This window comes from Lepus europaeus, chromosome 2, assembly GCF_033115175.1.
Source record: "Lepus europaeus isolate LE1 chromosome 2, mLepTim1.pri, whole genome shotgun sequence".
Lineage (NCBI taxonomy): Eukaryota > Metazoa > Chordata > Mammalia > Lagomorpha > Leporidae > Lepus > Lepus europaeus.
Window position 1 is genome coordinate 2,543,832 of NC_084828.1, and position 11,797 is coordinate 2,555,628.

At 66.0% G+C, this 11,797-nt stretch overlaps 1 protein-coding gene across 1 annotated transcript; it reads left to right on the plus strand.

Annotated features, from left to right (window-relative positions):
- The first annotated feature begins 4,945 nt into the window (after positions 1-4,945).
- Positions 4,946-8,737, plus strand: CSTB (cystatin B). Its single transcript, XM_062175098.1, has 3 exons — positions 4,946-5,067; positions 7,210-7,311; positions 8,412-8,737. Exons 1-3 carry the CDS (start codon positions 5,002-5,004, stop codon positions 8,538-8,540), a joined length of 297 nt encoding a protein of 98 aa, XP_062031082.1. The 5' UTR covers positions 4,946-5,001; the 3' UTR covers positions 8,541-8,737.
- The last annotated feature ends 3,060 nt before the right edge of the window (positions 8,738-11,797 follow it).

Consider the following 11,797-nt stretch of genomic DNA (forward strand, 5'->3'; position numbering starts at 1 on the left):
AAATACAAGGTACACACTTTGAAAAAGGCTCACTAGGTCTTGGAAGGGTGCATAATTATTGCACCAATAACGCGGAGCAACACTGCTCATCTCCCTCCACTGCCGTGTGCGTCCACGTCCTGTCCCGGGAGGGCTCGCTTACGTTGTTTGCCAGAAGGCAGAGCAGGTCCTGGGTGGTTTCCTAAGTGTTGGCTGCTGCTTCTTTTTAAAGATTTATTTATTTATTTGAAAGAGTTACACAGAAAGAGAAGGAGAGGGAGAGAGAGAGAGAGGTCCTCCATCCGCTGGTTCACTCCCCAGATGGCCACCGTGGCCGGAGCTGCGCTGATCCGAAGCCAGGAGCCAGGAGCTTCTTCCGGGTTTCCCACGTAGGTGCAGGGGCCCAAGGCCTTGGGCCATAGCAGAAAGCTGGATGGGAAGTGAGCGGCTGGGGCTTTAACTGGTGCTCATATTGGCTGTCGGTGTCCTGGGCAGTCCCTGCCCCGCACCAGCACCCACCGCACGCCCAGGACCCCACACCCAGCTTCCCCAAACTTTAAAACACCCTGCAAGGTGGGCACAGGGGTCCCCCTTACACAAGGACTCATTTCTAAGGTTTCTGTTGGCCGGCGTCAGTCTGGGTCTGAAAATATTACATGGAAAATTCTGGAAATAACCAGAAGTTTTAAACTCGCACGCTTCTGAGTTACGTGTGCGGTCCCGCTCCGTCCTGCCTGGGGCGCCGCGCCCTCCTGTGAGTCAGCGGTGAGACCCGCTGCCTTGGTGACAGCGCGGGTGCTGACAATTCCCATCTTGCACAAGAGTGCTGACGCTGGCCATTCATTCGGCGAGCAGGTGAGCCTGTGTCAGGCGTGCACTGGCTGAGGTCAGCCACCCCTGCAGGTCAGGGCCGGGGCCGCTCTCGTTTTTGACCTCATATGGATGAGCCGGTCGCCTGTGCCTGGCAGGTGTGCGTCCTGTGTCCCAGGCAGTGAGCCTGCACAGAGCCCAGGGCACCCGGCTCAGAAAGGCCCGTGGTTGGTGTGGTCAGCACCCCGACTCCTGAACCTGGGGCTGCAGGCACGAGGCCAGCACCCGGGCGTCCATCCTGGCTCCGACGGCGCCCTGGCCCAGCCTCCTCTGCCTGCTGCCCTGACGGGGCAGCACCAGTTCCAACCGCCCACTTCCTGCAAACTCACTCACTCCAGCAGTGTGTCTCTCCCACACGGTCCACTCTTTCCATTCCCTGCCATGGGAAATGACCACGGGCCGCTGTGGTGACAGCAGGTTAAGGTGTGGCCTATGATGCATCCACATCAGAGTCCTGGCTGCTCCGCTTCCAATCTGGCTTCCTGCTACTGTGCCTGGGGAGGCAGTGGAGAGTGGCCCAAGTGCTCGGGCCCCTGCGCCCACCTGGGAGACCCAGATGGAGCTCCTGGCTTCAGCCTGGCCCAGCTCTGGCTATTGTGGCCATTTGGGGAGTGACCCAGTGGATGGAAGACCTCTCTCTCTCTCTCTCTGCCTTTCAAATAAATAAGTCCTTTTTAAAAAGTGGGAAAGGAGAAACGGGGAGGGGATTCCCACTGTCTCGTGGCCTCAGGGAAGCCCTGATGAGTCGGTTCTTCATTTTCCACTCACAGGATTTTTGAAAACAGCTGGGTCACAGCATCGTGATCGCTGTGTCACCTTCTCGCTGACACGGCCAAGATGTCCCCGCGGCAGCAGCGCTTTTCACAAGCACGCAGTGCTCCAAAGTAGACCGCCTCTCTTCCCGAAAGCCACGGCTGCAGTCGAAGCTCTGCTTTACTGACCAGCGTGTGGCAGCAGACGGACACCTTCAGCGCTGGCTGGGAGGAGGGGGTCGGGGTGGCCCCCAGGGGATCCCGAAACGCACACAGGAGGGGGGGCAGGGAGGGCAGCTGGAGGGCCGGGGGCACGTGCCCCAGGTGCAGGACAGAGGGGGCTGCCCCTGAGGGCTCTCTCCAGACTCACTCCACCTGCACCCTGCTATCTGCCCGCGGCAAGGGCCTCCCAGCACCATCCACTTGTGCTCTCCCTGTGCTCACCCCGACTCTGCGAACCCCTCCCCCACCAGGGCCTCCTGGGTCTCCCACCCTCCAGCGTCCCCCAGGGCCTCCTGGGTCTCCCTCCGCCCCCCAGAGCTCCCCAGTGCCTCCTGGGTCTGGCCAGCTCGAGCAGCAGGCCCAGCCATGGCGCGGGCAGGCAGCAGGCTGAGGGAGGAACCCCAGGCGCCCACGCGAGGCCTGTCTTCTGCCTGCTTGCCCTGGTCCTGAAGGCGTCTGGTGGCCGAAACTTGCCTCGTTGCGCTTCCTCTTTCTTTTGCTCCTGACCACAGGGTTTCCGCAGCTGGAATTTAACCCAAAGTGTGCGGCCTGGTGTGCGGCCCGGTGTGCGGCCCGGTGTGTAGCCCAGTGCACGGCCCGGTGTGAAGCCCAGTGTGCGGCCCGGTGTGGGGCCCTGTGTGGGGCCCTGTGTGCGGCCCGGTGTGCGGCCCAGTGTGTAGCCCTGTGTGCGGCCTGGTGTGTAGCCCAGTGTGCAGCCGGTGTGCGGCCCAGAGTGTAGCCCTGTGTGCGGCCCGGTGTGCAGCCTGGTGTGCGGCCCGGTGTGTAGCCTGGTGTGCGGCCGGTGTGTAGCCCTGTGTGTAGCCCTGTGTGCGGCCCGGTGTGTAGCCCTGTGTGTAGCCCTGTGTGCGGCCCGGTGTGTAGCCCTGTGTGTAGCCCAGTGTGCGGGCCGGCGAGCAGCATCCCGGCCTGCTGGGGAAGGCAGCTGCAGATAAAGCCAGAAACCAGGGACTGCACAGGGGAGACCGTGTCTCGCCCAGGGTCTCGCCCCGGGTCCCTCCGCACACAGACGCACATGTGAGGGGTTCCCAAGGCCCTGGGCTGCCCCGGGGCCTCCGCCTGGTGCCAGGTGCTGGCCTTTTCCCCGGCTTCAGAACGATGGAAAACTGGGAGCTAAAACATAGGATGTCCAGGGCTTCAAACAGGAAAGTTACACAAATCAGAGACTACAGACACCCACAGCCGACCCTAAGACATTCTGCACTAACTCATTTATGTTAAAAAAAGAAAAAAAAGCTATTTAAGGTCATGAGTAAAAGACTTTCAAAAATTGGGTGGAAAGATAGTACCGTTCAGCCTCTGCTGCCGGCATTGCACGTGGGCGCCGGTTCGAGTCCCAGCTGCTCCACTTCCGAATCAGCTCCCTGCTGACGCGCCTGGGAAAGGAGTGGAGGACGGCCCAGGTCCTTGGGCCCCTGCACCCATGTGGGAGACCCGGAAGAAGCTCCTGGCTCTTGGCTTCGGTATGGCCATATTGTGGCCATTTGGGAATATCTATCTCTCTCATGCTTTCAAATAAATCTTTTTTAAAATTTACTTTGGAGTGGAGAGAGAGGGGGGGGGGTCTGTGCATAGTTTTGTCATCACATGCATTTGCCATGGATTTTTGGAGACCCTCCCCCGCCCCCCTCCCTGTCCCCCAGGACCTGCAGTCAGCCCTGGGCCACGGAGCCGGGACACAGGCTGGCCCCCACTGGGGCTACGTGTGCACCTAGAGCCATAGCACAAAGCAGCCCCACCATCTCAAGGCGTGAGAGACTGGAGACACAGACAGAAAGAACCACCCAGACACCAGCCGAAGCCCCCCCTCGGCCTCCAGGGGTCAGCGGCTCCCCTGAGATCTGCTCCCACCCCTGGCTAGGGACCAAGCTGGGGAGGCCACTGAAGGCCCAGTCCATGGCCCAGCAGGCACACACCCCCACCCCTGCAGCCCCCAGGGCTCACACTGGGGCTGCCCCCAGCCACTGCCAGCTTCCCTTTGTCTCTGCCCACACAGGCAGTGGACAGCAGCCAGCACAAAAGGCCCTGGGCTTGGCCCGTGTGGGCGCCTTTGCTTATTTCCACAGGTGCTGCCCTCCTACCTCTAACCTGTGGGCACCTGGAACCCAGCCCCAGCAGGGAGAGCCCGGCCAGAACCTTCTGGAAGACAAGCCCAGAGCTGCAGGGCCAGAAAAGGCAGCCGAACAGCCTCACTTTCTCCTTGCTCACCACTTTTTATGATCCCTCCCTCCCTGGAGTCACCGCCTGGCTGGGCCCAGCAGGTGCAGGAAGGCCACACACACCTCGACTCCCAGGAGGGCGGGGGGAGCCCAGGACAGGGGCTGGGAAAGGCCTCAGGCACGGGGCGGGGGGGGGGGGGGGAGTCTAGCAAGACCCCACCCCTGCCCAGACGAGGTTGGGACCCCTCCCTCCCCCTGCAGCCAGCCCAAGCCAGATGGCACCGGAACCCTGCCCCTCCGCGAGCCCACTCAGCCCTTCCCTGTGTCGCCGTCACCCACCGATGTCCACTGCAGCCCAGCTCCCCCAGGTCGGCCGGGGCCCCCACGCTAGAACCCCTCAACGGGGCCCGAAGGTCCAGGCCTCGCTAGATCGCCTCGCCCAGGGTCCTGCTGGCTGCGCCCACCCACCACCGCAGCCGGGACCCTACAGGCTCCCCCATGCCCAGCCCAGGGCCCGCCCCTTCCCGGCAGGGCCTAGACCCTATCCCCGCAGTTTCCCACCCTCGAACAGGAGCCAGGACCCCCACCCACGCGACCCCGGCCAGGCCCGCCCCCACACCGCAGCGCCACGCCTCCTGGGCGGGGCACTTCCCGAAACCACGCCCCCACTCGCTCCTCGTGACTCGACTGTGAGGCTCAGGACGACACCAACCCGGCGTGGGGGGGACGCTCCCTGCCGGACCCCCCGCCCCAACTCCAGAGCCAGAACCCGCGGCGGGGGGCACGGCTACGCTCTCCTCCCGCACCGGGTCTCGGCCCTGGCTCCGGCGCGGCCCGGCCAGCGCGGCCCCGACTGGGGGCGCCGAGACCGCGCGGCGGCCGCACCCCCCGAGCTGCGCCGTGGTTCGGCCCGCGCGTCACGTGCCCGCCGCGCCCCGCGGGCGGGAGGGGCCGCGGGTATACTTGGCGGTGCGGCTCGGCTCACCGTCAGCGTCGCCAAGATGATGTGCGGAGCGCCTTCCCCCGCGCAGCCCGCCACCGCCGAGACCCAGGACATCGCCGACCAGGTGAGCCGCGAGGACGCGCGTGTCCGGGCTCCGAGGGGCAGGCCTGTGTAGACGGAGCAGGGGTCCACTCGGATCCCGTGGCCGGCCGGCCCCTAGCCTCCTCGAGCGCTCAGCGGGAGAGGGACCCCAGACCGACTCGCTCCCGGGCCCTGCCCCTCGCGGGCGGCGGAAGTGCGGCCGCCCAGGTGACCACAGGGCCGGGCGGTGCGTCGGCGCCCGGCCTCTGACTATGGGGAGTGTGCCCCGATTCGCGGGCCCGGCCACGGCCCGGAAGCCCTGCCTCCCTCCCCTGCCTGTCTCCCCGCGCGTGTGGGGTGGGTTCTTCCTGCGCTGGGAGTGGACAGCTGCCGGTCTCCTAGGAGGAGCCGCTGGCCGGTGGTCGCGGGGCGGCAGGTGCAGCTGTGAGGTCCTGGCTGGGGGTGCTCTGGGTGAGCCCCCTTTGCTGCTGCCCGGGGAGTCAACTTCCAGCCGGGGTCCCTGAGCGTGACCCGGCCCCGGGGCGGCTCACCTGCGGCTTCCTGGACAAAGTCCGGCCGGGAGCCGCCCTCCACACGAGTGACCAGCCCTGGCATTTGCGGCCCCTGCAAGTCCTTCCTTCCCACGTCGTTTGCAAACTCCAGCCTGGGCGGGGAGGCGGTGGCCACCCTCCCACCCGGAGGACTGGCCACTGGCCTGCGGGTCCCACAGGTGCAGCACAGCTCCTGTGTGGAGACGGAGGTGGGCTCTGGCCCCGTGCAGCAAGAAGCCAGCGTGAGGATGGGGCCTTCTCCCACCCCCAGCTCTCCAGCCGTCCTGCCCCGGCGTGCTGTCCCCCGTGAGGGCGAGGCACCGCAGGGGACTGCGCCTGGGATCAGATTGCCCTGGCCGCTCCCGGCCTGCTACACCGGCCTCCGTGCTTCTGGTGCAGCGTGCTTCCTGGGGCCCGCTCTCCACTGTGTCTGGTTTTTCCCGTGGACATCGCTAATCCCCTGGGACCGCTGTGTGTCGCTGGACAGCTCACGTGGCCGAGGCCCCCAATTGACAAGCGGCATTGGACTGCAGTAGGTTTAAGTCTAAAGGAAAAGCAAAGCCAGACTACCTCTTCCCGCCCCGGGCACCACGCGCACTTGTGCAGGCCGACCCTGGGAGCCGGAGCTGAACCGCGCGGGGACACCGATGGCGCCCCGAGACGAGGGCTGTGTGCTAGAGATCATCTCAATGCAGATACAGTGCGTTTTTAGAAAGATTGGTTTGCTTATTTGAAAGGCACAGTTAGAGAGAGGGAGAGGTCATCCATGGATGGTTCACTCCCCAAATGGTTGCAACGGCTGGAGCTGCACTGATCCAGAGCCAGGAGCTTCCCCCAGGGTCTCCCACGTGGGTGCAGGGACCCAAACACTTGGGCCATCTTCCACTGCTCTCCCAGGCCACAGCAGAGAGCTGGATCAGAAGTGGAGCAGCCGGGACTCGAACTGGCGCCCATATGGGATGCTGGCACTCAGGTGCTGGCATTACCCGCTCCGACACAGCGCTGCCTTACCTGTTACTGCAGGTTACCCCAGCTGGACGGCACACAGCCAGGGAATGGTTACGAGAACTAAGGGGGGGGGGGGCTGCTTCCCGGTGCAGCAGCTTGAATGGCTGCCTGTGGTGCTGGCCTCCTCATGAGCTCGGGTTCGAGTCCCGGCTGCTCCACTTCTGATCCAGCTCCCTGCTGATGCAGGGACTTGGCCGTTGGGGTCAAGTCCTTGAGCCCCTGCACCCAGATAGGAGACCTGGATGGAGCTCCAGACTCCTGGCTTCCGCCGGGCCCAGCCCCAGCGCTTGTGGCCATTTGGGGAGATGGAAAAACCCCTCTGTTTTCCTTCTCTATGACTCTGCTTTTCAAATAAACTTAAAAAAGAAAAAAAAAAAAAAAAAGCCAAAACAAGGCGCATGTGTGAAGTGGAAGATTAAGTCAGAGACAACATTAGAATGACCTAGAAGGCCGGGTAAGTGGTGAGTGGCAGACTTCGCAGCGAGCGGTTCGCAGCGAGCGGTGCCGCGAGGGAACAGAGCGCCCAGGCCCTCCTGGGGCAGAAAGGGCCGGCCGCGGCCTCCTCCACTCGCGGGCGGGCGGTCCCACGTGGGGGCCGCTGAGCCCTCCCCACACTCCCTCCCCAGGTGAAAGCCCAGCTGGAAGAGAAGGAAAATCGCAAGTTCGATGTCTTTAAGGCTGTGTCGTTCAAAAGCCAGGTGGTCGCAGGGACCAACTACTTCATCAAGGTGGGTATGGGCTGGGAGGGCTGGCCAGGAGAGGGTGTGGGCTGGGAGGGCTGGCCAGGAGTGGGTGCAGGTCCTGGGGTGTGGCCTGGCAGGGCTGGCCAGGAGCTGGTGTGGGCTGGGAGGGCTGGCCAGGAGCGGCTGTGGGCTGGGAGGGCTGGCCAGGAGCAGGTGTGGGCTGGGAGGGCTGGCCAGGAGCAGGTGTGGGCTGGGAGGGCTAGCCAGGAGCGGGTGCAGGCCCTGGGGTGTGGCCCGGGAGGGCTGGCCAGGAGGGGCTGTGGCCCGGGAGAGCTGGCCAGGAGTGGCTGTGGGCTGGGAGGGCTGGCCAGGAGTGGGTGCAGGTCCTGGGGTGTGGCCCTGGGAGGGCTGACCAGGAGCAGGTATGGGCCTGGGAAGGCTGGCCAGGAGTGGGTGCAGGTCCTGGGGTGTGGCCTGGCAGGGCTGGCCAGGAGCTGGTGTGGCCTGGGAGGGCTGGCCAGGAGCGGGTGTGGGCTGGGAGGGCTGGCCAGGAGAGGGTGCAGGCCCTGGGGTGTGGCCCTGTGGCCAGGGCAGAGTTGTTGAATGGGGGCTCATGTGGCTGCCCAGCCCAGGGGTGCTTGGCCCCCAAGTCTGGTGTCAGAGTGGGTGTGGCAGGAGCGGGTGTGGGGGTGTGGGGTGTGCAGGGACTTTGCACTGGAAGGCAGACATGGTGGCTGCAGCCAGCCCAGCGGCCGGGGCCTGACAAACCTTGGTGCCTGGGCGTGGGCGCGTGGGCCAGCGGCTCCTGGGGGCGTGGGCGTGGGGGCTGGGAGTGCGGGGGTGGGGGGTGGGGGCTGGTGGCTCGTGGGGGTGTGGGCGCGTGGGCGTGTGGGCCGGTGGCTTGTGGGGGCGTGGGGGCCGTTGGCTCCTGGGGGTGTGGGGGTGTGGGCGCCTGGGCTGGCGGCTCCTGGGGGCATGGGGGCGTGGGGGTGTGGGCCTGCGGCTCCTGGGGGCGTGGGGGTGTGGGCGCCTGGGCTGGCGGCTCCTGGGGGTGTGGGCGTGTGGGCCTGCGGCTCGTGGGGGCGTGGGCACCTGGGCGCCTGGGCCGGCGGCTCCTGGGCCCCGCTCACAGGGCTGTCTTCCAGGTCCACGTCGGTGACGACCGCTTCATGCACCTGCGCGTGTTCAGGAGCCTCCCACATGAAAACAAGCCGCTGAGCCTGGCCGCCTACCAGGCCGACAAGGCGGAGCACGACGAGCTCGCCTACTTCTAGCTCCGCCACGCCGCGTGGCCCGGCCACGGGGCCACGGGGGCCACGGGGCCACGGTCTCCCCTGCCAGCCTGGGCGGGGCCCCTGAATGCGCCTCACCCCCACGCCGGGCTGCGGGGGCTGGGCAGTGTCTCTCCACCCAGTCAGTGATCCCAGCTGCTTTCTTATCTTTAAATAAGCGTATATTTTAAGTCTACAAATCTCTTGTTTTAGGCTCGTTTCTTCCCCTGAAGCCATGGTCGCCGCGTAGACGTGTCTAGGGGAGCGTGACACATGTTCACGTGGTGCGTTCTCAGCCCGAGCAGTGCCGCCCGCTCTGGGCTGTGGCAGCCAGGGGCCTGCGAGAGAGCACTGGGCCCTGGGTTCTCACCTGGGCGCCCGCCTGCTCTTGTGCACTGGGTTCTGGGCCTGCGCCTCCGTTTCCCCCATAAAAGGAGTCGAGTAGATGCGTTCAGGGCTTTGGTCCAGAGCTTCGCGGCCACGTGGGCATACCGCGCACCAGCAGGGGAGCTGGTGGCCGCAGTGCACACACGCAGCGGGTGCTGTCCACCGGAGCCTGGAGAACCACAGGTGCACGCATGGAGGCGTGTGGGAGTGCGGGACGGCATGGGCGAGGCCACTTCCCGGCTGTGACGTCAGCCCTTGGTTTGCGGGAACAGACAGCACGCGTGTGGGGCCTGCCGTGCCCGTGGGTGTGGCGTTCATGCCTGATCTGCCCCCACTCGCCACTGGTCAGACACGTGCAGGGCTCGGGCCGTGTCCTGAGGGTCACGGTGTGCACAGCTCTGAGACCTCACATGAATAAGCTTTGTCACGCGTGTGGACCTTGAGAAACCGGAACCGGCAGAGGTGAAGCCTGCCTTTCCCATCCGGGGCTGCTGGAGGCGGGGGCGGGGAGTGGGGGGGCCACAGCCTGTGCCCAGCAGGCGGAGTGGGGGTCCACAGACACTGCAGTCGCCTGTATCCGTGGGAACGGCAGTGGCCTCCAGACGGGCAGTGTGGCGTGACAGACGCTGTGGTTCACACGTGGGCTGGTGTGAGGGATCGCCCTCGTGTTGTGTGCAGGGAACTTGGAAAATACCAGAAGTCCGGGTCGTCTTCCCGACGGCTGGACCAAAGGGGTCAGTGTGTACCCACCACGGGGGCACAGGTCGGGGAACAGCGGGTCCCACGGGGGAGGCGGAGCCTTGCTGCACATCTGGGGAGGCTCTGAGCGTGGAGACAGCTGGGAGCTTGTCGGGGGAGGGCCTGCTCCAGCTGAGATCGGAGGTCAGAGGTGGAGGCCAGTGGGGTTGGGGCCCTCCAGGGACCTGCGAGGGGCTGGGCAAGAGCTGGTAGCCGAGGGGAGGCCAGCAGGCCACACAGTGGCCGCGGGACAAAGGCTCGTCCCTTCCATGAGCCATGCATCAGAGCAGAGGCCCTGGGGGTGCCCAGCAGTGTGGTGGTCAGCCCGGCCCCTGGCCCCGGAGTGAATGAAGCCGTCATCCACTCCCTCCCGGGTGCAGCAGCAGGGAGCCGGCTGGGAGCCAGCACTCGCGGGCTCGCCGCCCCCCCCCCCCCCCGGGTGCAGGCTCCCGGGTTGTTGACCTGAGCGGGGTGGGGTCTCTTCACTTGAGCATCGGGATGGCGGCCCAGGGGCAGCCTCCGCCATCCACCATCCGCCGCTCAGACCCTGCCAAGCGGGGACCCCCCTGGGGCTCCCTTCCACAGCGACTCCTCCCCCAGCCCTTAGCTGGCCCAGAGGGCTGGGGGCAGCGGGAAGGGGCTGGGGCCGCCCTGCCTGCCCGCCTGCCCTCCCTCCCCTCGGCTGTTGGCTTTCACAGAGTGGGCCTGGCCCGTGGACGCGATTAGATCTCATTAGAGAGAGGGAGGATATATAATTGGATGTAAATTGTGCAGGAGGCGAGGCAGACCTGGGGCGCTGACGGCGGTGAGCGTCTGGGACGTCCTGCGGCTGCCCGGGAGCGGCCCCGCTCCTGGTGTCCGCTGCGCTGCCAGCCCTGGGCTGTCCAGTAGTGACCACAGGTGCTCTGCTGGCCCTCTCCCCTCCTCCCCACACCCGAGGCTGTGCCAGGCAGGGCTCGCTCCAGCAGGTGACCGGGGACAGTGTCACCCGGACCCATTCTCCACGTTGCGCCCAGAGGCAGTGGGGGTCACTGGGGCCCACGTTCCGGTGTCAAGTGCAGCCACATAGCTAAGGGGAGCCCAGGCGAGGCCAGAGCAGGGTGGCCGCCGCTGAGCCGGGCCAGAGCGTCAGCCTGGGGAGAGGCAGCGCCACCTGCAGCGTGCAGGGTGGAGAGCGGCGCGTTGGCCAGAGCTGCCGTCCTGGACAAGGCTGGGGGTGGCCACGAGGCTGACCCCTGAGGGCCAGCTGGACTGACAACAGGTGCAGCCCGGCCTCTTCCCAGGGGGCTGCTGCCAGGCCTGGGAGCGGTGGGCGGGGCTGCCAGAGATGTCCTCTGCTCTCTGCCTTCCTCGTCCCCACACGGCTCTGTCCTTTGTGCTCCTCGGGGACCAGGAGCACAGATCCCAAGTCCAGCAGGCCGCCATGAGATGTGCCCTGGGGTGGCAGGAGGCGCTCAGCCAGGAGGCGCTGGCAAGAGCCTGGGCTGGGGTCCGGCGCTCAGACGCCGCCAGCCCAGCAGCTGGCTGTGAGGTGCCGAGCCGCAGCCACGTCCCTTTGCCAGCGATGGCAGGTTCAGGGCTGGGCCCCTGGCTTGGCCAATGACAGTCACCTGCACTTAGGAAACCGTGGATCCCACTGGTCTTGGGGGCAGTGCCATGGGCCGCTGCTATGGTGGCCGAAAGGGCAGAGGCCACGCCCCTGGTTTGCACCTGTCAAAGCCTCAGGGCATCATCTTCGGGGGGGCTGCCCTAGTGAGACCACCACTCAGCACAGTGCTTGTCCAGGCTCTGGAGGCTGCCGTGACCCTGACTTGGGGTCGAGTCACTCTAGGTGCCCGTCAGGCCGCCAGTCACAGAAGAGGGCCCGCCCTGCCCCAGGAGGACCCCACTAGAGGGCCCGCCCTGCCCCCCGGAAGACCCTGCTCCCGGATGAGGCCCCAGTAATGGAAGGGGTCAGGACAGGAGGCAAGCTCTGTGAGGCACAGGGAGGGCTGGGGTCTGCAGGTGCCGCCCCCTCCGCCCCCCACCGAAGCTGTGGGACGGGGACCTGGGCCGCTGTGGGCAGGGAAGACGGGCAGCTCTTTCCCGCAGTGACCTTGGCTAGGCTGTGTGGATGACATGGCTCCAAGCCTCCC